General features: G+C 35.4%; 2 protein-coding genes and 1 pseudogene across 2 annotated transcripts; 1 reads left to right on the top strand and 2 right to left on the bottom strand.

Moving 5' to 3' along the window:
- Positions 1–7,233: 7,233 nt before the first annotated feature.
- Positions 7,234–8,169, bottom strand: LOC119251087 (olfactory receptor 2G3-like). The gene has a single exon (XM_037518582.1). The coding sequence runs from the start codon at positions 8,167–8,169 to the stop codon at positions 7,234–7,236; it is 936 nt and encodes a 311-aa protein (XP_037374479.1).
- An 11,045-nt stretch (positions 8,170–19,214) lies between these two features.
- Positions 19,215–20,180, bottom strand: LOC119251086 (olfactory receptor 14J1). The gene has a single exon (XM_037518581.1). It carries the CDS (start codon positions 20,178–20,180, stop codon positions 19,215–19,217), a length of 966 nt encoding a protein of 321 aa, XP_037374478.1.
- Positions 20,181–23,275: 3,095 nt separating this feature from the next.
- Positions 23,276–23,805, top strand: LOC119251085 (cytochrome c-like; annotated as a pseudogene).
- The last annotated feature ends 2,366 nt before the right edge of the window (positions 23,806–26,171 follow it).

Here is a 26,171-nt window from a genome sequence, read left to right as displayed (position 1 = left end):
TACACAAATAATTGTCATCAGACTGAGGGTTCAAAAGACTAATTGATTTTGAGCAATCATTTTCATGAGTCAGATGCCACAGTCTGTAATAAAATAAATGTCATTTAATCCACACAGGTATCTTTTATCTTTTTATGAGCTTAGCATTTTAGTCTCTACTTTTGTAAGAAATAAAGGCTTGAAATACTTAATCAACAGTTTAGTATATCAAAATTTGTCCTTTGCAATTTATATAACTGCCTACATCTAAAACCTATGCATTCTAATGAAAGACATGAAGGAATTGGAGAAAAAAAGACACAATTATACTGAACATTTAACTATCTAAGGTATTGTCTTTCACAGTGATAGCAAAGATTATCTTAAAAACACTTTTCGGGCCTCCCTGGTGGCGCAAGGGAGTTAACACAGCATTGTGAAACCATCAGCAGCCTCTGCAGCACAAGTTCGATCCCTGGCTGTCCAGGGAGCTACCCAAATGTCACAGCAGACATCTCCTGTCTCACCCGCAGCTTCCCTCAGCAGTGTATTTCAGTCATTCTGCCTGTTCTGCTCCCCACTCCGTCTCTGGTGAATCTTCTCACCCCCCGCACCTCTGGCCTATACCCCAATTCTTGTATGCATAAATAAATCAAAAATCTTTAAAAAAACATACTTTTTATACTATAGTTACTTCAGTGAATACATACCTAAACATATAAAAGATTAGTCTTTACCAATTTCCGGTTCACTATTATAATATATTTATCTGAACTAAATTAATCTTCTAATTTTCAGGAAAAGTAAGTGTCCTTCTTGTTAGAATTGTCTTGTGTTTTAAACTCAATTTGAAGAACATAAACTCTGCCAGTTTCCATAAAACATTTCCTGTTTCCTTATTCAAGCTTGGAAAACTTACCCCAGCTGTTTTTGGTGTGTGGGTACCATTAAAGTTGAACACCAAATTCTGACCTTTCTCATCTCTCCTCTATTAATGGCCAATTTTAAATATGTTGATTCCCTTGAGAATCTAGGGTTTTGGTTTTTTTTTTTTTTTTTTTTTTTTTTGCATCTCTTGTAATAGAAACCTAAATTGAATAATAAAAATACCTCATTTTCGGGCATCCCCTGGTGGCGCAGCTGGTTGAGTGCCGCGTTGTGAAGCTGTCCGCAACCTCTGCAGTGCCGGTTTGATCCCGGCCGGCCAGCATGGGTCCCACATGGCACGGCAGACCTCTCCTGTCTCGCCCGCTGCTCCCCTCAGCAGTGTATTTCATCAGTCTGCCTGTTCTGTTCCCCGTTCTGTCTCTGGTGAATCTTCTCACCCTCCTGAGCATCTGGCCTGTACCCCCGGTTCTTGTTTAAATAAATAAATACATCTTAAAAAAAAAAAAAAAAAAACTCATTTTCTCCACCTTTCTGTCACTGGAAAATTAGAAACTTTCACATTTTCACACAGAGCAGGGATTAAATCGTGGCATTTTGTTGTGTCTAGCTAAGTGGCAAAAGTATTCACTTGGAGAGTTTGTTAAAACAGGGGTACCTAAATCCCACACCAAGTAATTCTGATTCACAAGGCCTAACGTGACACCCATGAATTTGAATGCCTAAAATGTTGTAGTTACTGGTCTGAGTACTACATTTGGAAAATGATGGTGTCAATAACTCACATATTCAGAAAGGAAAACAAGATGTTAAACATGGAGCCTTCCCTGGTGGCGCAGCAGTTGAGCGCTGGGCTGCGAAAGCTGCCCGCAGCCTCTGCAGCACAGGTTCGATCCCCGGCCACCAGACGAGGGTCCCACATGGTGTGCAGACCTCTCCTGTGCGCCTGCTGCTCCCATCAGCAGTGTACTTTGGTCCTTCTGCCTATTCCGCTCCCTGCTCTGGCTCTGGTGAATTCTCTCACCCTCCCGTACTTCTGACTGTACCCCGTGCTTGTATAAATAAACAAATAAATAAATCTTTAAAAAAAAAAGATATTAAACATTAGGAAAAAAAATCTCAACTATCAGGCCTCCTGGAAAACTAGAATTTAGTGTTTAAGGTTATTTTTTGTTAGAAATTGAGGTTCATACATTGAATCTCAGATTTTGAGCAGCTACTTTGGTTATCCATTATAATTTGTAATAATCATAAGACTATCTATAAAAAGAACCTTAAAAATAACCTAACAACAGGGCCTGAGAATCCCATAACATGGTTTAGTATATTAAAATCCATTATTGATGGTCTCACTCATAGCAGGAATTTAGAAAGCCTGAATAAGAGACTGGTGAAAGACTCATTACAATAAAGTAAATATCAAAATCAACAAGCAACTATAAGCCAGAGACACACTATGGGGCAGGGGTAAGAGGGATTATGGTCAAAAAAAGGGGGCTGGGAATTGTACGGGGACTATAACCAAGATGAAAATGCATGCATTGTGCAAAAATGGAAAATGATGCAAAATACATATAAAATAAAATATTTAAAATATTAAATTAAATTACAATGTGTTATCTATTTTATGGATGTGAATATTTGGAGCAATGACATTTTAAATAAGTATGTAAATATGAGATCTCTTATACAAAGTAGGTGTGTGTGTAGAATGCTACTAATTTTGGAGAATAGTTTCACATTACATCAGGAAGTTTTTGATGTGAAGGGAAAAAACATGGCCTTTGGAAAACTTTATATTGGGTAACTTCGGGGCACAAGAAAGGAGGTAAGCAAACATGGGATGATGTATAAAGGAAACAAACTCATAAGTCATATGAAAAATTTTGAAATCAAATATTCAAAACTGCTCATAGTTTTAATAAGTTAGAGTGTGAATTTTGGCTACATTTTCTTTTTGAAAATTTCCCCTCAGAGTAAAAAATAAAATAAAAATAGTTATAGAATCTAATTATAATGTTATAGCTTTTTGTTCTTGAATTTGCTCATGCTTCCCCAGAGGAAGCTAGAGTTTCTTTTTCTTCCCCTTCCTTTCTTTTCCTTTCCTTTAATATATGTTCTTTTTTCTTTATTTCATGTTACTATTATGTATTCACTTTCTCAAAGATCATTAGTATAAAATAGAACTGATGGAAAGAATGAGCCTCTGAATCTGGGCACATTGATGCCAACCCTGAGACGATTTCAGTAAGATCAAAAAAGACTCACAAAAACTTTAGAAACAACCCAAATGCCCAAAAATAGATGACTGGATCAAGAAGATGTGGTACATATATACCATGGAATATTACTCAGCATTCAAAAAAGATAAACACATGCAATTTGCAGCAACATGGATGGCGCTGGAAGGGATCATGCTCAGCGAAATAAGCCAAAAAGAAAAAGAAAAATACCGGATGGTCTCACTCATAGCAGGAATCTAGAAAACTTAAATAAGGGACCAGGAAAATGAATATAAGAAAGTGAAAATCAAAATCAACAAAAAACTATGAACCAGAGACACTTTTTGGGTGGTGGGGGGCCGGAGGGGAAGGATTGGGGTCAGAATGGGGCGTTTGCAATTGTATGGGGGAATATAAAAATAAAATTTAATATTAAAAAAAAACAAAAAACTTTAGTTTGTTTAACTTAGCAAAAATGGAGAGAAAACTTAAGCAAAACTTATTAAAAAAACAAAAGAGGAGTCATTACAACTAATACCTGTGATACTAAGGACTGCAAGAAACTACTACATGCAATCATATATCACAATTTAAACAACCAAGAGGAAATTTATAATTTTTTAGATACAAACTACTATGTCAGACTCATGAAGACAGAGAAAATTTGAATCATCCAATAATAATTAAGAAGCCTGAATCATAATTAAATACCTCCCTACAAAGAAAAATCAAGGATCAGATGACTTCAAAGGTGAATTCTATTGAACATTTAAAGAACTAAAATGCTGGCCCTCCCTTGTTGTCTAGGGGTTAAGTTTCAGTGCTATCACTGTGATGGTCTGAGTTCAATCCCCAGCCAGGGAGATAGCCCATATGGCACAGCAGACCACTCCCGTCTCATCTACTGATCCCCTTAGCAATGTTTCTCAGTAAATCTTCCTGTTATGCTCCCAGCTCTGTCTTTGGTGAATCCTCTAACCCTTCACACCTCTAGCCTACATCCCATTTCTTCTGCACAATAAATAAGTATTAAATAAATAAAGAACTAAATTCCACACTTCTCATACTCTTAAAAAATTGAACATGAGGGAATAGTTTCAAATTCATTATATGAGACCAGCATTACCTTAAAACCAAAGCCAGACAAGGAAATAAATTAATGACATTACTAATGATAAGTTATTAAAGGTAAGTTAAATACCAATATTCCTAATGAATTTAGACAGAAAATTCTAACAAATTCTAGAAACAGGAATCAGTGCACATTAAAAAATACAGTACAGAATGATGAAGTGGCATTTATCCTGTGATACTTGAGTGATTCAACAACGAAAGTGGTAAATGCATATATAGATAAATAAAGCATAAAAGTTATATAATTTTCTCAGTAGATACAGAAAAATCATTTGACAAAATTAAAAACATATTACAATAAAAACTCTTGACAGCTTAGGTATAGAGGGAAAATGCCCCAACAAAATAAAGGTGATATGTGAAAATCTCATGCTAACATACTCAACCAAAAAGCTGAAATCTTTCCTTTAAGATCATGATTAGAACAGGGGTGCCCACTATTACTAAATTAAGAACAGGGGTGTCACTATTTCTAAATTAAGCATGATATTGGAAGTCCTAGGCAGAGTAATTACTCAAGAAAAGTAAAAGCAAAATATTGTCTTTGCTTTTATATATAAAACCCCTAAAGATTCCACGGGGCTGAATTCAGTAAAGTCACAGGATATAAAACAAATATTAAGGCTGCTTTTCTGCACAAGAATAATGAACCACCTAAAATGAAATTAAGCATTCAAGTTCATTTAATAGGATGATTTTTGCTAGAATAACACAAATGTTAGTACACATTTGGTGTGTTCCTACAATTTTTTAGATGATCTATATGTATACTTCTGTTTTCCTGACTAGAGTGTTATAAGGTTGGTTACCAGCGTTCTAAGACTAGAATGAGAAAAAAAAAATGGAGGATTATTGTTTGCTGTGCTTAACAAAATTCTTTGCTTTTGGTATGGCACCAGTCAAATCTCAGCCAAGTGTGGTATAGTCTCTCTCTAATTAAAACTAAGGATGACACATTCTTACATTTCCTAAACCTTTAATGCTATTCCAGGGATCTGCAGTATGAATTTCCTCTATTCTTACTGACTCCCGCTCTTACCTCCAAATCCTCTAAAAGCAGTTAAGTTTCATCAATTCTTCTATAAGTCATCTGCAACCTTCAATCTATTTCTTATCTTTTAAATGTTTATTGATCTCTTTGCTGCTTTCAATTCCTCTCCAATTCTGTGTCTTTACAGATTCACACCATTTTGTATTTTGTATATCTTTTTATGGTTTTTAGATTGGAATAGGAATAAGAATTTTTATTTTGCTGGCTATGCTAAGTAAATTATTATACTCAAAATACTATTTACATATCTGGTTAAGCAAACAAATCAATAGAAATGTGTGAGCTAAACTTGAAAATGAGATTTAAAATTTTATTCAATAAAGATTTACTCAGTAATAAAAATATAAAGTGCTGTATTATTTTTATTCCTGATTTATATCATTGGAAGTCATTGATTTGATTTTCACTTACTCTTTGGCAATTCCTTCTGGGCTTTAACACATTAAGGATGTTCTTACTTGGAAAGCAATTTTCTTTACATACTTTTTTTCTCTTTTCCTTCAAAGGGCTATTCAGTAATATGTACATATATACTTTACTATTACTTCTCAGACAAATAGGCATTTTATATATTTGCCCTCTTGTTTCATTGTGTTTCTGTTGTGACCTTAATTGTTTTATTAATCATGAAATATATTTCATAAGAATATTATATATAATTTGTAAGCAGTGTTAGGAGATTCCAATCCTACACAATGATTAACATGCAGTGATGCTGTTATGCTTACATTTTTAATATTTAGTGAATCATGTTGATTTATTGTCATATATTGATTTATTACTTGGCATGTCAGTTCTTTGTGAATATATTTTCATTTTATGGGAGATTTTTAAATGACATAGATCACAGGTTAAATTACTTTTGTATAAATTTATTATTGAGATTTAATGTGAGGAGTTAAATGATGTGAAATGAAAAAGGGTAGATGTGAGCGTAAAAGGCAGAAAAATGGCTTTTTTCTAAAAAAAACAAAAATATGGATAATTACATAGTTTAATGATAGATAAGTTTGATATCTCTTCAGCTTCCTCAGGGGAATATTGCCAATCGGGATCTCATCTGATGTTGCTATAGTAGGTGGATCCAGATTGCATATTGGGGTTGAATTATTTGACTAAGGATGAAGTGTGCAACACAGTGTTTGGATAAAGTATCTTTGCTTAAACATTTACATGTTGAATATATCCCTCTTCTCCTGTGCTCATCTCTGGATTTGGCTAATAGGAAATAATAGGAATAAGGGAATAACTAAGCAATATAATTGATTCACAGTCATTATATCATCAAAGAATAATTGCTATTGGCTTGTTTATGAAAATATGCATGCTCAAATCAAACAACTAACATTTTTGGTCAGATGTCAAGCATTTTTTTTAAAGATTTATTTATTTATTTTATACAAGAACCGGGGTAAAAGCCAGATGCGCGGGAGGGTGAGAGGATTCACCAGAGACAGAGCGGGAAACAGACCAGGCTGACTGACGAAATACACTGCTGAGGGGAACAGCAGGTGAGACTGGAGAGGTCTGCCACGCTATGTCGGATTCTCGCCGGCGGCTGGGACAGAACCAGCGCTGCAGAGGCTGCGGACAGATCACAACGCTGCGCTCAACCGTCTGTGCCACCAGGGGAGGCCCCCAAAAAAGAAAGAAGCATTTAAAAAAGGAAGGGATGAAGGAAAAAAGGTTAAAAAAGTATACAGGAAGGGAGGGAAAGCAAGAAACACATAGCTGCATGATAGATATTTCAAGGGTGTGGGGAAATATTGCCTCATACAAGGCCCAATATGAGCCTGGGAATCATATTGGAGAGAACAGGTGATTATGAGGACAACTAAAATACAATAATATAGATTATGAAAATTACATATGTTCCTTATAGTTTAGTACAGTCTTGAGAAAAAGACCTTTTGTTTCATTTTTGCCACACAAATGGACTGCCCTGTGCTCTCCTTTTTTCTTTTACGAGCCTGGGTCTCTGTGAAACAGTCTTCTCAGTGCTCCTTTCACGTCTTTATTTCTCAGTGTATAAATGAGAGGATTGAGGTTTGGGGTGACTACTGTGTAGAAAAGGGAGATGAACTTCCCTTGAGTATGGGAATAAGAGCTGTTGGGATGGATGTAGATAGCCGTGATGCTTCCATAGAAGAGGGACACGACTATCAAGTGAGATCCACATGTGCCCAGGGCTTTGCGCCAAGCCTGAGCTGACTTGATCTTGATCACTGCCTTGACTATGTGGCCGTAGGATATCAATATCAGTGATAAGGGCAAGAGGAGCAAGACCAATGAAGCAATGAAGAGCTGGATCTCATTGGCATGGATGTCCACACATGCAAGCTTAATCATAGAGGGTACCTCACAGAAGAAATGATGGATCCATCGGTGTCCACAGCGAGGCAGCAACAGGGTGATAGTGCTCTGGATGAGAGTGTTTCCTATTCCACTCAGCCATGCGACACCTGCCAGAGCACGGCACAATCGTGGATTCATCACAACTGCATAATGGAGAGGTTTGCAAACAGCAGCATAGCGATCAAAGGCCATTACAGCCAGGAGAACACATTCAGTGGTGCCCAATGCCAGGGAGACATAGAGCTGGATAGCACAGCCTGGGACAGTGATGTTCTTGGCCGGTCCTCTTAGGTTCCACAGCAGCTGTGGAACGATACTGGTGGTGAAGCAGATATCAACTAGGGAGAGATGAGTGAGGAAAAAGTACATGGGTGTTTTGAGTTTAGGGTCTATGGAAGACAGCAGAATTATGACGGTATTTCCCACAAGAGTCAAGAGATAGGATACCAAAACACCTATGAAAAATATCTTTTCCAGGTCTGGTTGATCAGAGAAACCCACCAGGATGAAGTCTTCTTTGATACTCCTATTGGTGATACCCATTACCTTGTTCAGAAAAAGGAAACTATTATGAGAATTTTTTTTTTATTTTTTTAAAGATTTATTTATTTATCTATATGAGCACTGGGTACAGTCAGAAGCATGGGAGGGTGAGAGAATTCACCAGAGTCAGAGCAGGGAGCAGAACAGATAGACTGATGAAACACACTGCTGAGGGGAGTAGCAGGTGCGACAGGAGAGGTTTGCTATGCCATGTGGGAATCTCCCTAGCTGGCTGGGAATCGAACCCACACTGCAGAGGCTGCGGGCAGCTTCGCAGGCCAGCACTCAACCTCTGCGCCACCGGGGAGGCCCTACTACGAGAATTTAAAAGAGTATAATGTGTTGACCATTGGCCATAATGTCAACCTTTACAATAGCTAAGAGAAGTTGACTCTAAGAGAAATTACAGTGACCCTATGGTGTCCTTCAGAAGCTACAAGAGACGGCATTAATGATAAGACCTTACGAGAGGTACATGAAGGGTAATTGTGAAGCCAAAGAGTTTTCCCGAGAAAAATAATAGAAGCTAAAATTTATTGCAGAAAAAATAAAGAGGGAAGAAAGAGGTTATCAGAAGAATAAAATGCATTCAGTTAATTTATGGCTTATGACAAATCATTCAAATTAAATGGGTGACAAATGAGGGACATCAATATTTAATACATGAAAATGATATATACAATTCATTTTTTCAACCAGGATCTTAAGGTGGGCATTTTTTGAAAGAACTGAAATATAATTGACACACAAACCTGGAACTTAAAAGGTTATTTTTCCTATGAAATTGCAAATATTTGGCTATTGAAAGTAACAGTAACAACATTCATATCAAAATGTTTAATCATACACATATGACTTCAAAAAACATATTTCCTTTAGGGATTAGTTAACTCATTTAGTCCACAAGCTTATTTTTGATGTCAATTCATGCAAAGCATTCCAAGAAAAATTTCCTTGACATTTTTATTTTGTGGCTTTGGAGAAAGGGGCTTCTGGTCTTGCATGCTGAATGAAAAGGTGGTTGAATCTGAATGAAGGAAATGAGGATCAGGGAAAGGAGATTTCTTTGGTGGGGTGAAAGAGGTTGCTTCAACATATATGAAGTCTACATAGAAATTTTACCTTTTAGGGGCCTCCCTGGTGGTGCAAGAGGTTAAACAAATCACCACTCTCTGCAGCATGAGTTTTATCCCAGGCCAGCCAGGGAGCTACTCACATGGCACATCAGACCTCTCCTGACTCACCCTTTGTTCCCCTCAGCAGTAGATCTACCCTCTGTTCCCCTTTCAGTAGATCTGCCTGTTCTGCTCCCCACTCTGTCTCTGGTGAATCCTCTCACCCTCCCTCCAACTCTAGCTTGTACCCCAGCTCTTGCATGCATAAATAAATAAATCTTAAAAAAGAAATTTTACCTTCTAGAATCTTAAAGAGGACAAGTTTTTTAAGGAACTTTTTAAAAAGTCCAATAGTTGTAAATGCAAATGTTTTACATATACTCACTAATTCAGAGCACATTCCCAAAGACTGTACATGTTTAGGACCAATTGGTGTTTTCTACAAGTCATCAGCAAAAATCACTCAGGCTTAAAAATTCTTCCCTTATAATAACTACATATCCTGAAATTTTTTATCATTTGTAAATGTTAAACATAGATGTAAAACATATTAAATAATTCTTAGAGATTAATATATTAATTTAATTTATCTTCTAAATATGATACTTGTCAGAACTCTCTGAAAAGGAATGAAAGCCAAGGTAAGGATCAGGTAGAGGGCCAGGGCATTCTATAAACAGCATAAAGTCACTAAGATATCCCTTAAAATAGTGAAAAAAGACCATAATAGTAACAAGAGAATAATCCCGCCCCCAGGATCAAACCAGTTAATATATATTTTAATCTAATTCTAATAAATGCTCTTCCAATCATATACATACATGCTCATCTATATACAGTTATAAGAATGAATCACTGCCCCAATTTATGTTTCATGATCTGTTCCCTTTAATGTGACTTGTTTGTTGCTACTTTGCGCTACACAGCCAAGTAAGAATTTTCCCTGTGTTTTTACTACTCTCTGCACCTCTGCCCCAAAAAATACCTCAATAGGACAAGATCCAAACCTCAACGGGAGATAAGTTCAGTCATGAACTGGATCCTTATTTATAAGAGAATATGCTCATCTTAGTTTTGTAGAAGAATTATATTTCACTATGACACGAAACTAACATCATAAGAACACCCTTCCTCAAGATAAATATTGCTTTGAACTAGAATCTCAATTTACTAGTAATAGTTAAAATCATGTGCATGGTATAGATATAAAATCAAGGTATCAATAGAAGCAACTTAGTTAAAAGATATTTTTCCAGATTTAATTTTTGCACATTGAAAATCTCATTTTACATGTAAAAGAATTTTAAGCCATGGGGTCCGTATTGTTGTTACCTTGAAATGACAACACAGTGTCTCAGACCCATGTGTCTGTTGTGGGTACTGTTATTTGAGGTGAAGATCCCCAAAGATTGGCAAGTCAGGAGAGACTGGAAAAGGACACAGGACACAAATAGGAAAAGATCTCAAGGACAAAGTTCTCCCAATATGCCAATTAATATCAGGCTCTGCAGTATCCAGAGAGCTGTCCCAGGAGAACTTCCTGAAAGATATTCATTTGCCTCTATGATCATTCAGTATTGTTTAAATCTACAACAAATCATAGATATTTAAACTGTACCCTCAGAATCTCCCAACATGAAGTTGTTTTCTCATTCTGCCATATTCATGTTACATTCTCACTCTCAATATAGTATGTATTATATATGTGAGTTCATACATGTTATAAATACAGAACTTCAAATTATTTTCATTTTTGTTATATTTTCTGTCACCTTGTCTTTCTGTCACATTTCAAAACTGTAGGAATGGAGCCTTTCAAAAGAACTTTCTACCTCAATACTTAAAGACACTCAAATACTGCTGAAGATAAATGTCCAAATATGTTGAGTGATGCCTTTGACCCCTGATTTTTCTTAATTTCAAGTGCAGTCTTGATTCACCCAGAAGTCTCTTCCTCTTTTTCATTTCTTCTATCTCCGTAACAAACAAAGTATTTAATCTCTCTATCCTGTGTCCTAAATATCTCTAAAGCAGATTATTACTTTTTTTGCTTCTAATTTCCAAGGTAAACTAAAGACTCCAAGAGGAAACATCTTTGAGTTTCTGCTTGCCACCTATAAACTTTCCACATTCATATCAATCCTTTATACTTTTCTACAGGTTTTCATAGAAAAAATGAATCTCTCTTGTTTAAAGACACTTCTTCCAATTGTTTGAGTCCAGACAAATCTTATGTGCGACATGTTTCAGGCATGCGATAATGATGGAGGAAAACAGCTGCAAAAGTGCGAGAATAAATGGCAATAAAATTTTAGCTAAGATTTATCATGAGTAGTAATATGATAATAAAGATTTTGCCATATTTCACAGCACATTAGCCAACTGAAAGAGACTTAGATTCAGTTAATAACTGTAAAATATTCAATATCAAGAGAATCTTTTATTATGAAGCTCTATTGATTTCTTTAATTTAATTGTGTAAAAAATAAGCAATTCACAAACATACAGCTTGGTGAACTATTACAGTGAACACATGCTGATCAAGAAACAAAATGCAGGGAATACTCTAGGCCAATCCTCAAGTCTCTGTATGTACACAATTTCTGTAAAAAATGTATGTTCAGCATAACATTGGTTTACAACATTGTATATGATGCAGAGGTATAGGTCCATACATCGTCAGATGTGTGTTATTATACCAAACCCACTGCCATGGCACTCAAAGTCCTCCACTATAGTCTATTGTCTTCCCAATCCCCTTGTCTACTCTCCTGTCCCGCTCCTCTGGTAACATCAATTTCACAGCCAGATTTGTTTTTTATAACTGAGATAACACTGGTTTACAGCTTTGTGTTTTATTTTTTTTTAAAGATTTATTTATTATTTATCTATTTATTTATACAAGCACGGGTACAGTCAGAAGCACAGGAGGGTAGGGGAATTCACCAGAGACAGAGTGGGGAACAGAACAGGCAGACTGACAAAATACTCTGCTGAGGGGAGCAGCGGAGGTGGCAGGAGAGGTCTGCACGCCATGTGGGACCCTCACCCGGGTGGAATGAAGCGGCGCTGCAGAGGCTGTGGGCAGCTTCACAACCCAGTGCTCAACCGCTGAGCCACTGGGGAGGCCCCCTACAGCTTTGTGTTTTAAAGGTACAGGAACTCCACCTTCAGGTGTTGTTACTATGACACACTCACCAACTAGACTCCCACAGACCCCCCATAGTCCATTGTACTCCCCACTTGGTTTTCACGTCTCTCTGTCCCCCTTTCTCTGGCAGCTTCATTTCTGTGGTTAGATTTCAGGATTATGTTGTAATATTGACTCTATCTGACTCTGCTTGGTTTCTCTATATTCCACATATGTTTGTTAGGTAAATTTGGTCTATAGTGTTGCTAAAAGTTGATATTCCTTATTGGTCATCTGTCTGTATGATCTATCCATTCTTGAGTGTGAGGAAATGTTCAACTATTATTATATCAATATTTACCCTACCTTTTTCCTCTGCTAGTTTTTGTTTTATAATTTAGGTGCTGCAGTGTTGGTTGCATAAATAATTACATGCACAATATATCATCTTGATGTATTGACTCCCTACCTTTATCAGTGCATAATAACCTTCTTTGTCTTTTTTACCAATTTCAGTTTGAAGCTCATTTTTTTTTTCTGATATATAGCACCCAGCTCTCCTTTGGCTATTATATGATTGAAATATATTTTTTCCATCTCTTCACTCTCAGTCAATGCACATTGTTAAGACTAAAATGAGTCTGTTGTAAGAAGCATATTGTTGGATGTCAATTTTTTAATCCATTCATTCTATATCTTAATTAATTTTTTGTACTTAAATGAATTAAATATATTTTGTAACATTTTTATTGAGGTAACATTGGTTTACAATACATATAATTTAAGGGTTTAGGTTTATACCTCTTTAGTTATGTGAGCTGTTTTGTGTTTTCAATGGAGAAATACATACATATGTTTACAAAGTAGCTCTTAAAAAAATAGCTCTACTATTATATTTGCAACATTTGTTTTGGTTTAGTTTTGTCTGTTCATTTGTTGTGCTTCTTTATATTTGACATATGAGAGACATCATCTGGTGTCTGTCTTTCTCCTTCTAATTTACATCAGTTATCAAAATTTCATTAAATTCCATCCATATTATTGAAAATGGGAACCATTCATATTCTTTATACTGACCAGTATTCTGTTGTTTATATTGCACATCTTCCTTATTCACTCATCTATCTTTGAACACCTAGGTTGTTTCCATAAATTGGATTGGAAAATTTAACCCATTTATATTTAAAGTAGTAATTTATTTATGAAGTAATTTTTTTCTTCTATCGTTGTTGATTTTTGGACAGTATATGACTTTTCTCCTCATGCTTAGTTATTGTAGTTCTCCTACCACCAAAGCACCCAAATCCATCAAAAGCCTCTGTACTCTTTCCTCCAACATATTTTCACCCTCTTGTTCCCTCCTGGATTCCTCTTATCTATGGTCAGTTTTCAAGTTTTATCTTTGTCTGACCCTTTGCTTAGTTTCTCTGTATTCCACATACAAGTGATGCCATCTGATATTTGTCTTTTACCTTCTGACTTATTTTTCTTAGCATAATGCCTTCCAGCTCCATCCATGATGCTGCAAATGGAACGAGTTTATCTTTTTGCTGAATAGTATTCCATTGTATATATATATACCACATATTCTTGATCCAGTCATCTATTTTGGGGCATTTATCTTGTTTCCATATCTTGTCTATTATAAACAGTGCTGTAATAAACATAAGAGTACAGGTTTCCTTTCATATTGGTGTTTTTATGTTCTTTGGGTAGATTTTTAAGAGTAGAATAGCTGGATCATATTTCTGATCCATTTTTAGTGGTTTAAGTAATCTCCACACATCTTTCCATGTGGGTGAATCAGTTTAAATTCTCACCAGCAGTTTAAGAAGGTTCCTTTTTCTCCACATCTTTGCCAGCAGAGATTGCTTCTGTTTTCAATATGGGTCATTCTCATAGGTATGAGGTAGTATCTAATTGTGGTTTTCACTTGCATTTCCTTTATAATAAGTAATGAGGAAAATTTTTTCATATGTTTGTTGGATATTTGCATTTATTCTTTGGGTAAATGTCTATTTAGTGCAAACTAAAAACTTCTGTACAATAAAAGAGATAGTTGTCAATATGAAGTGACACCCTACTGAATAGCAAAAAATATTTGCACACCATACAACTGATAAGGAACCAAAATAGAATAATTCATCCAAATCAACAAAACAATCAAATAATCTAATCTAAAGCAATTATTTATTGGTAAAGACTTACTATCTCCATATACCAGAAGCAATATATGACAGGACCACACCTAATATCATACACAGTGGTGAAATATTGAAAGCTTTTTCTCTAAGATTGGTATCAAGACAGGGGTCTCCACTCTCACCACACCTGTTAAAGATAATATTGGAAATCCTAATGAAAATATTCAGACCAGAAAAAGAAATAAAAGCTACCAGATCTAAAAAAAAAAGAAGTAAAATTATCTCTATTTGCAGATGATATTGTTTTATGTATAGGAAATTCTAAAGATTCAATCAAAAAATATTAAATCTAATTAATGAATTCACTTAAGTTACAGGATACAGATTTAACATACAAAGAATCATTAGCATTTCTGTACACTAAAAACAGTCTAAAAAGAAAGAAATTCATTTACTTATAATAGCATTAAATCAGTAAAATACCAAAGTCATTTATATATTCAATTTAATACGTATCAATATCATGATGGCATTTTTTTACAGATCCAGAAAAAACAATTATGTACAAAAGCCCTTGAATAGCCAAAGAAATCCTGAGAAAGAACAAACATTTAGTATTAATAATTCCTGATTTCAAATTCTACTATAAGGTTCTGGTTATCAAACAGTATGGCAACGATAAAAAGCACAGGAATAGATTAATGGAACAGAATCTAGAGTCCAGATATAAATCCAAGCCTATATATTTAACATATTTGGCAAGGGAGCCAATATTTAATATTCAAAAGAGAAAACACAATCTCATTACTAAATGGTGCAGGGATAATTGGATATTCATATGTAAAAGAAAGGCACCTGTTTTATAGCACTCACGAAATATTAACCTAAAATTGATTAAAGACTTAATGAAAACATCTGAAGCCATGAACTCCTTGAAGAATACAAAAGAATAAAGCTCCCTGACATGAATCTTGTTAATTATTTTTTTATACACATAAGGTACAAGCAACAAAATTAAAAACAAAGAAACAGGACAGACTCAAACTAAAAAGCTTCAGCTCAGCAAAGTGATGGTCACTTTGTTGACCATCAACAAAGTGAAAATACAACCATGCAATAGGGAAAATATTTGCAAACTATGTATGTTATAAAGTTACTATCCCAACTACATAAAGAATTTATACCACTCAATAAAATGGACAATGGACCTGAATAGATATTTATCCAAATAAAATATACAAAATGCCAACAGCTACATGAAAGATGCTTAATGTTACTTAGTGAAGTGAAAATTAAAAGCAAAATGAGATAACACACCGTGCCTGTTATAGTGGTCATTATCAAAAATATAAGAGATAAATGCTGGCATGGATATGGAAACTAGATTACATTTGTACATTGTTGGTGGGAGTGTGAATTGAAACAGTCATTATGAAAAACAGTATGGAAAATCCTCAAAAATTAGCAATATAACTCTCAAATGATCCAACAATTTCACTTTTGGGTATTTATCTAAAAGAAATGAAACATTAATTCAACAGGGTGTTTACACCAGCAAGTTTATAGTAGAATTGGTTATAATACAATAACCAACATAGAAACTGACAAAGTGGGTCTCCTTGGTGGCGCAGCCAGTTGAGTGCAGCACTGTGAAGCTGTCTGCAGTCTCTGTAGTGCTGGTTCTATCCCCACCGGCTGTGGAGACACCCACATGGCAGGGCAGACCTCTCCTGTCTCACCCATTGGTCCCTTCAGCAGTGTATTTTGGCCGGTCTTCCTGTTCTGTTTCCCGCTCTGTCTCAGGTGAATCCTCTTACCCTCCTGCACATCTGGCCTGTACCCCAGTTCTTGTATAAAAATTAATAAATCTTTTTTTATTGTAAAAATGAAACTGCCAAAGTTTTCATTAAAGGATGAATGTGTGTGTATCAAAATTCTCCCTATATATGTAAATGTCTGTATCTACCTATCTGATATTTATCATCTATCCAATGAAATATTATTCAGCAATTAAAATGAAGAAATTTCACCATTTGTGAATAACCTCAAGGACATTATGTCAAGTGAATTAAGTTAGGCAGTGAACAACAAATACTATATAACCTAAATTATATGTGGAATATAAAATTAAAAGAAAAAACCCATAGAAAGAAAAATTGAAGGAAGGTAGTCAAAAGGTAGAAACTTGCAGCTACAAAATAAGTAAGTACTTCAGCTGTAATGTATAACATGATGACTATAGCTAACACTGCTATATAATATATAGGAAAATTTTTGAGTATAAATCATGGGTTCTCATCAACAAACATATTTTTTCTTTTCTTCTCCTAGTATCTATATGTCAAGATGGATTTTAGAAGAACCTATTTTGGTGATCATTTCATAATATGGAAATCAAATCACCATGCTGCATGCCTTGGATTTATACAGTGATATATGTCAATTTCTTCTTGATAGAAATGGATATTCTCATTCAAATAAACTGTTAATTCCTCTGTGTTGATTATCTTTGTTTAGTAGTGTTTTTTTTTTCCCACAAGAATTTTAAAATTCTCTCTGAGAGAAAAACATTCTTTTTAATTAAATTTTAGTATTAATGCATTCCATGGAAATCTCTCTATTTTACAGAATATGAACAGAAGTGTATGAATGTCCAAGGAGATTCAATGATATATTGAACAGGTGAATGTAGGCATAGGAGAATAATTAAGAGGTAATTCTATTAGGCATGTAACCTAAGAAATTAATTATATACATATATAATTATATGCATAGATTAAAATATTTATTAAAATATAACTTAGAACAATGACAATACTAACATTCTAAATAGAGTATTATTAAGTATAACATACAACCATATATACAAAATTATTTTACATATAGAACGAGAAACATGGTTATGACATAATTGTAAAACAAAAGAATTTATTGATCCTTATGTACAGTGATATTGCAAAACAATCTAATATCTAAACTTGCAAAAACAAAAATTAAAAAATATAGCAATATATTCATTAATAGCATAATATTAGTTAGTTACAGTGGATTTTTCTTTTCTTATCTCCATTTTGGAATTTTTTACAAATTATATGCAGTATATTTAAATAAATATATGTGTATTTAAGTTTGCATATAAAGAGGAAAAGCTGTTATTTATAATTCAAAATAGCAAAATATGGCACTAATAAAATGTTTCATCAAAGCCAAACTTATAGTGAAAGAGAAATGTATCACCTTTAAAAAAAAAACAAATAGTATTCATGTATGTGTACTATTATAGACAGAAAAATTAATCAAAAAACCATATAAAAATACTCTCCCAATATTCAGCAGTTGCTCATTCCCATTCTATTAGAGTATTTACTTTGATTTACTTAAAATTGAGAGAACCTGCTCAAGATGAGTCCTTGTTGAAGAATATTAAATTACTCCCAAATGAGTCACAACTTCAGATCTACAAGATCTGTGGCTCACGTATTCATCGGTGTAAATTTTTCCTGTTGTATCTATCTTTGTTTTGATATATAGAAGCAGGAGTTATCTCATGCCTAACACTATAGCAAAGTTGTCAAAATTTCCACAGCTCAGGAGAGGAAATGAAATAATTAATACATTTTCAGCAATAAACATGTGTATGTACTTTACTTTTAGGCTCTCAACACCAAGTCCTGTCACCCAGAGGTTTTTTTCCGAGATGCATGTGTTTTCACATGTTTTAGGGACTCAGGTCAAGGCCCTTCTGCTCACTGCGCAGGATCTCTCCATTTTGTTATTTTCAGACTGTGGAGATGTAGAAGCCCGACTCCACACAAGTCACTTTCCAGACTCTCAACACCAAGTCCTGTCACTTAAAAGTTTTCTTCCAAGACACATGTGTTTTCACATGCCTTAAAGACTCAGGTCAAGGCCCTTTTACTCACTACACAAAATGACCGCCTCCAACAAACATGCATCGTGGTTATTTAATTAGTGAACTTATTTTTTTATCATTGACTTATATGTAAACAATCACATTGAGAAACAAAGTATTTGCAATGAGTAGAGGCAAATAAACAAGAGGTGAGTCAGACAAATATTAATTGGAATCACAGTTTTACTACTTTCTATTTGAGATATCACAACAAAATGTCTCTCTCTTAAATTTAGAGTATTAACTGATAGAATGGGGACAATGTATACTAGCTTGAAGATTTGTTTGATAAAATTGAAATGTTATATAACATACCTGACATGTGTGAAAGACTGACTGTAAATACTATTTTAATACTCAATAGAAAGGGAAAACTAATATGGATACTTAATATAGATAAAAAACTTGAAGACCCATTGGAAATTACACATACACACCATGTATACACTATCTCATAAACACAATGAGCCTACAGACAATAGTCTGGACTTTATTTATCAAAAACCAACATTAACTTATGCTGACCAGGCTTCAAAATAAATGCTTTTTCTCTATGATTTCAGAAAAACTTCTAGAAGATGCCTTAAACTAAGACTTGAACTAGAGAAAGGAAAGTCAATATTCTTATATTTTGAGATTATAAAAAAATAGAAAATTTGGTAGGAAATTCTGAAAAAAAAAGTAGATTTATTCCTCATACAATCTGAAAAATAATAGCAAATACCTTTTACTTGAATGTGTATTTAGAATTTAAAAATAGCCTTTACATATATTTTTCTATGAGCAAATTCTTCCTTTGACAGAACTTTCCTCAGAGCTGTCTTCATGGCTTCATTCCGTAAACTATAGATAACTGGATTGAGTGTTGGTGGTATCACAGTATAGAATATGGAGAACATGAAGTCCATAGCTGACTGGGAATTAGAAGGGGGCCTGAGGAACTCAAAGCCTGCAGCTGATAGGAAGAAGGTGACTACAAATAGGTGTGGTAGGCAGGTAGAGAAGACTTTAGTCCGGCCCTCAGATGTTGGGATTCTCAGCACTGTAGAGAATATACGAATGTAGGAAAGCACAATGGAAATTAAACAGACAAATGCTGTTGAGGTGGTGAATGCAGCTACTGCAAGCTCATTAATGAATTCATAAGAACATGCTAGTTTCAACATCTGAGGAATATCACAGAAGAACTGGTGAATGACTCTCTTCCCACAGAGAGGTATGGAGAAGTTAACAGCTGTGTGCATGAGGCCAGAGAGGCCCCCAGCAACCCACACAGCAATTACTGCATGCTTACAAGCATAGGGATCCATTATGGTCTCATATCGCAGTGGTTCACAGATAGCAACATACCGGTCATAGGACATCACTGTGAGGATGGCCACTTCCGATGAGGCTAGAGCTATGAAGAAGAAAACTTGAAGAATACACTGGCCAAAGGAAATGTAACCACTGTTCATAAGTGAGTTTGCAATGGACTGAGGTACTGTAACAGAGATAAAACAGAGATCCAAAAGAGAGAGGTGCTTCAGGAAATAATACATGGGGGAATGGAGGCGATGGTCCAAAGAAGTTATGGTAATAATAAGGATGTTGCCAGTTAAGGCCAGCAGGTATGTCACCAAAAACAGCACAGCATGTAAAAGCTGGAGTTTGCGGTCATCAGAAAACCCCATAAGAAAGAATCCACTCACTGAGGTCAAGTTGGCCATGGTTGAAGATAGCAAGTATAACTCTGTTTAGGAAGTCAAAGAAGAGTAGGAAAATAATGTATAATTTATAATATATCTACATGTCAAGGCACTCAATGTATTCAGCATAAAAGAACTCAAAGTGGATTTATCTCCACATTAATTAGTAAACATTTAATTCTAAAAAAATCTTTAGTCATTATCTAGGAATATAGAACCCCTAAAATCTGATTGCCAATTTTATACAGGTTTTTAAAAAGTCATAATAATGTACTGGAACAATAATTATTTACTTAACTGAATATTCACATGATTGATTTTAATTACACATAGACAAAAAGTTAATTATCAACTTTCTTGAGCTACTCCATCAGATATCATGATTTTATACACTTATGACTCCCTAAGCAATGGAAAAAGATTGGAAATCACTTGAACTGCTATCTTTCTATTTCCCTGTAATGTATTTTGAGAACTCACTGAAGCTAATTTTTAGGAAACATCTGGTAAAAGCTTGGATGGTTGATCGAAAGGACATAAAATTGAGGGATAAAATATTTTCATAGCGATGAGTTTGCACCAAGAGATAATAAAGATACAATCTTGATTGGATGTGTAGATAAAAGAGAATTTGTGTTATACTTTGACAGAGATAGCTGTGACAGGAAGATGGTTGGGGACCTTTGTCCCCATATGTTATGATGGAAAGACCTTTCATCTATCTTAGTATGCCAGCCATTAAGATAGATGAAAGGTTATGGAACTCAGAAGAATGGTAGTGCTTGAAATACCCCTATTTCATTAATAGTGTGTAAATCATGTAGGAAGGCAAAGATAAGCAGCTGGGACTACATCAAATTAAAGAGCTTCTGCACAGCAAAAGAGACAATAACCAAAACAAAGAGAAACCCCACCAACTGGGAGAACATATTTGCACACAACACTAATGATAAAGGACTGATCACAAAATTCTGCAAAGAGCTGATGAGACGCAACAACAACAAAGAAAATAATCCTGTCAAAAAATGGGCAGAAGAGCTAAAACGAAACTTCTCTGAAGAGGAAATGCAAATGGCCAACAGGCATATGAAAAAATGTTCAACATCACTTGTAATCAGGGAAATGCAAATCAAAACTACCATGAGATACCATCTTACACCAGTGAGAATGGCACATATTAAAAAAACTAGCATCAACAAATGTGGCGAGGGTGTGGAGAAAAAGGAACTCTTCTGCACTGTTGGTGGAAGTGCAAACTGGTCCAACCACTATGGAGAGCTGTGTGGAGATTTCTGGACTTACTAAACATAGAGCTTCCATATGATCCAGCAATTCCACTCCTAGGTATTTACCCAAAGGACACAGAAACTTCAATTCCAAAGAGCACCTGCACCCCTATGTTTATAGCAGCACTATTTACAATAGCTAAGCTTTGGAAACAACCCAAATGCCCCAAAATAGATGACTGGATCAAGAAGATGTGGTACACATACACCATGGAATATTACTCAGCATTCAAAAAAGATAAACACATGCCATTTGCAGCAACATGGATGGCGCTGGAAGGGATTATGCTCAGCAAAATAAGCCAGAAAGAAAAAGAAAAATACTGGATGGTCTCACTCATAGCAGGAATCTAGAAAACCTAAATAAGGGACCAGGAAAAAGAATAACTATAAGAAAGAAAATATCAAAATCAACAAACAACTATGAACCAGAGACACTCTATGGGGGGGGGGGGCGGGGAGGGGTGGGATTGGGGTCAAAATAAGGGGGTTGCAATTGTATGGGGAATATAAAAATAAAATTGAAATTAAAAAAAAAGAAATGCATTTGATCTGGTTCCTTTAAATGGTACTTACAAGAATACTATTGAGGAAAAAGTAAGTGATAGAAAAGTGGTAGATTTAAGGACAGACTTTTATATATTCAATTCAATTTCAATATGTATGCAGACAAGGACCCAATCAAAAAGACTGAAAGAAGAATAGTCAGGGCCTCCCTTGGTGGCGCAGGCGGTTGAGTGCCGCCCTGTGAAGCTGTCCACAGCCTCTGCAGCGTGGGGCCAATCCCAACTGTCCCGCGAGGGCCCCACATGGCGCGGCAGACCTCTCCTGTCTCACCCGCTGCTCCCCTCAGCAGTGTGTTTCATCAGTCTGCCTTTTCTGTTCCCCGCTCTGTCTCTGGTGAATCCTCTCACCCTCCCACACATCTGGCCTGTCCCCTGGTTCTTGTATAAATAAATTAAAAAATCTTAAAAAAAAGAAAGAATATTCACATAAAAAGGAGAAAAACTGCCCTGAAGGGCATGATAGAGCCAGTGGAAAATTTAAAAAGAAAATAAAACTCTACAATAGTGTCATAACTTCAAAACAGGATATTTGAAATAACAAGAGCACTTTGAATTTATCATTGGGAAGTTCATTTGTGGATTTTCTATAGTCATTTGTAAAGACCTAGTTACAGAAGCAAGATAAAAAAGCTTTAAAAAATGGGGCCTCCCCTGGTGGTGCAGGCCATTGAGCGCCATGCTGTGAATCTGTCAGCAGCCTCTGCAGTGCCGGTTCGATCCCGGCTGGCCGGTGAGGGTCCCACATGGTGCGACAAACCTCTCCTGTCTCGCTCGCTGCTTCCCTCAGCAGTGTATTTCAGTCATTTTGCCTGTTCTGTTCCCCGCTCTGTCTCTGGTGAATCCTCTCACCCTCCTGCGCATCTGGCCTGTACACCAGTTCTTGTATAAAAAAAAAATAAATAAATAAATCTTTAAAAAAAATGCTAAAAAATGAACAAGAGTGGAATGTTCAGAATCTCAGTGAGAAACTTTGGGTCATGTACAAGAAAGATTGATTTAAAGGGAACCAAATAAGACATCAGTGTAAAAAATTAATAACAATACAAACACAACAAAACAAAAACAGACAACTATGAATTAGAGACATCCTGCAGAAGAGGGGGAGGGAGAGGGATCAGAGGGAGGGAGGGAGGAGCACAGGGAACTGTGGTGATGGAGCCCGTGTGCATTGATGAAGGAAACTCTATGGGGACTACACCTGAGGTGGGAGAGGAAAATATCGTTTAAAAATGAACAATGATGTAAAAAAATAAGTAAAATAAAAATGAGTGATGTTGGGAAGGGCAAGAAGATGTTTCTTCGAAAGTGTGCCCAGTACATTCCTGGGGAGAAAGGAAGCATGAAACAAGCCAAATATCCCACATTAGTTTGGCTGAATGACAGGGTCAGGCTTCTGGATTCTCTTACACACATGCCAGCAAGAACAAAGACATCACTTGGACAGAGAATATACTGATGGAGTAGTTGGGAAATCCGAAGGAGTACATACCTGAAACAAAAATGATCTTGACTGGCATTAAGAAAAAGGATATTCTATGGAGACTACACCTGTAGGGTGGGGTGGAGGGGAGAAAAAAAAGAAAACTTTGTTTAAAAATGAACATGATGTAAAAATATATATAAAATAAATTAAAAAATAATTCAGAAAGGGCAGAGTTGATAGTGTATCTGAAAAAGTTACCAATGAGTAATAGTTCACATTGTCTTACTGACTACAAAACAGATATGTCTTCTTTTTTGTTTACCACATATAAATTGATTTCTTCTAGCAGAATTCACGTCATGAATGGCTGATAGAATCTGTGGGACAATCCTGATTTAAGTAAGATTGGCTTGCAATTAAATGAATATGACAGGCTTCTGAATTTTGATAGCAATTCCAGTTCAGCAAGCACAATCATTGTTCTCCATCTACAGATATAATTGGAGTTGGTTATTAACCTTCAATTTTTCACAGAATGGTGAATAACATCTTAAAAATCTGTAGGAAATTGGATTTATATTTGTATTAATATACTTGGTTATATTAATGCACTTAAATACTTAGAGAATCCCTTCACTGTCTCATAAAACAGAAGACTTACCTCTGTTTCAAGTTGTATTAATTAACCTGATAAAGGCAAGAACTGAAGATAAGCTGATAATGTCCATTTTATCTTTCTCGTGTTAATTATTCCAAATTAATTAAGTTTCCCTATATCTAAAATGTTGCTGTTTATTAGTGTTATAGTATCTAAAAAAGAATATTTAGTGTTTCTCACATCTTTTAGGTGTGCTAAGTCAGACTGTGACATAATTCAGGACTGTCTTTTAAACAGATATTTAAAAATAGATACACCTATAGAAATACCAAATATATGTGTCTGATAATGGTGTGTTTGTCAGCTCAGAAATGTAGAAGAGATATACCAACAACAAAAATTTGTGTGTGATCATAAGACTCAAGATAATCAAAACAAAATCCAGAAAATGAATAAAATGAATGGTATGTGTAGAGCACCACAAAGGTTATGGGTTGGTATCTTCACAAGAACAATCATATTTTTTTGTCAAATGTGAAGAAATTTCACTCACCAAAGTTGAAGTTAGTCAGTAGAAACAAATCTTATTTAATTCAAATTGAGCATCTTTGTTCTAGAATTTAGCTGGTAGCTTAATCTTGAAATTTCTTATGTAGGGAAGAGCTGAGATGTTTTCATATAAGATTGAACAGGGAACATAGATCCAGGGACATTTTAATTTAACATTAAGCCCATGATACTTGAAATGAAGCCAGCGCTGCCTAGGCACTAGGGAACAAATCTGTTTGGTATGTTTAGTATTTCGGGTAAACACTAAGTGCAAAGCATTGGACTTCCTGGAGCCCTCCCTCAAGGAATTGCCTCAGTGGAAAGTAGTTAATTATCATCTTGGTTCAACTGATGTTATAGTCTATGCATTTCAGGGAGATAAAAATATATATTTTACAAAATATTTTTATAGTTTAAGTGAAGACTTAATTTTCTGTGAATTTTTTTTATCTACTAACAAATGCAATTTAATTGGTCACCAGAAAAATCATACATGTGTATGAGTCTCGTTTGAAAAGGAAATAGTAGTTATTTATATAAACTCATACATAAGTACAGATTCAAAGTATCTTAGAGTTAAAGCAATACTTATGGATCATTTAGTCCATGCATTATTCAAACATTATTTTCTAAAGTAACTCTGAAGCTAATAATCGAACCCCTATTTCAGCAATCCCATAGGTGAGCAATATTCAACAAAAGATATTGAATATATTAAGTTTTCAAATGCCTATGGTTTGGAGAATGGCAATTTTTAATTGTCTGAAAATGTAACATGAAATCTATGTTCTTAATAATGAAAGAAATTTTTAAACTAATTTAAAATCTTTAGTCTCCTCATAAATATAAAAACTTGATAACTATCAAAAATTCACGGTACACAGGACTATGGGGATGGACTGTGGTGCTTTGGTAGTGGATGTGGTGTAGTAAGAACACCTAAATAGGGGATTCTGTATGTCTACAACACAAACAATAATCTAAGCCAATGATACCTTAAAAAAAATGAATGTAAAAATGAAAAATGCCTAGCACACCAAATTTCAGGAGGTAGCATGTACTCAGAACTGTAACCTCAGGAGTAAGTATACTTCAAGTAGCTGCTTCCCTAGTTTTTCCTCCAGGCTTCTCACTTGTTCCACCATGCTGAAAGCTCTGTGGGCAGGAGTGGGGCTTCTAGCATCATAGGAGCAGAGTGTAGGTGAGTTGTAGGGGGACCATCATATGGTTTCTCAGGGATCTCAAGTGCACATAACTGAAGATGCCTTCTCTGGGGGAGTTCAGGTTCTTCATTGAAGGATTCTCCCTCTGACATTTTTCTTTAAGGAATGAGCCTGGCTGGCATTCTGCAGTTGTGTAGGGGACAAGGGGATGGACTCATCTTGCAGTATGTTACTGTTCACAATTCCCATTATCAGTTTAGTGCTCCACTCATACTATTCTCTGGGAAGCAGCCAGTGCTGACCTCCCTCCCCCAAATCAGTTCCTCCAGACAAACCTGAGGGAAAGTGTACTATGAACACCTGAATGTAATGGGTGAGTGAAGGAAGAAGAAAGGCCTTAATGATCCTTATTTAGACTTTTCAGCTA

Source organism: Talpa occidentalis, unplaced genomic scaffold, assembly GCF_014898055.3.
Source record: "Talpa occidentalis isolate TD23 unplaced genomic scaffold, MPIMG_talOcc4v2.1 talOcc4.2, whole genome shotgun sequence".
In the NCBI taxonomy this organism is placed as follows: Eukaryota; Metazoa; Chordata; class Mammalia; order Eulipotyphla; family Talpidae; genus Talpa; species Talpa occidentalis.
The sequence above is the reverse complement of the archived record's forward strand: the minus strand, read 5'-3'. Positions and strand labels throughout refer to the sequence as shown.

Coding starts and splice junctions, on each gene's coding strand:
- LOC119251087 (XM_037518582.1), bottom strand. CDS start 8,169: ATGGGTATCACCAATAGGAGTATCAAAGAAGACTTCATCCTGGTGGGT.
- LOC119251086 (XM_037518581.1), bottom strand. CDS start 20,180: ATGGCCAACTTGACCTCAGTGAGTGGATTCTTTCTTATGGGGTTTTCT.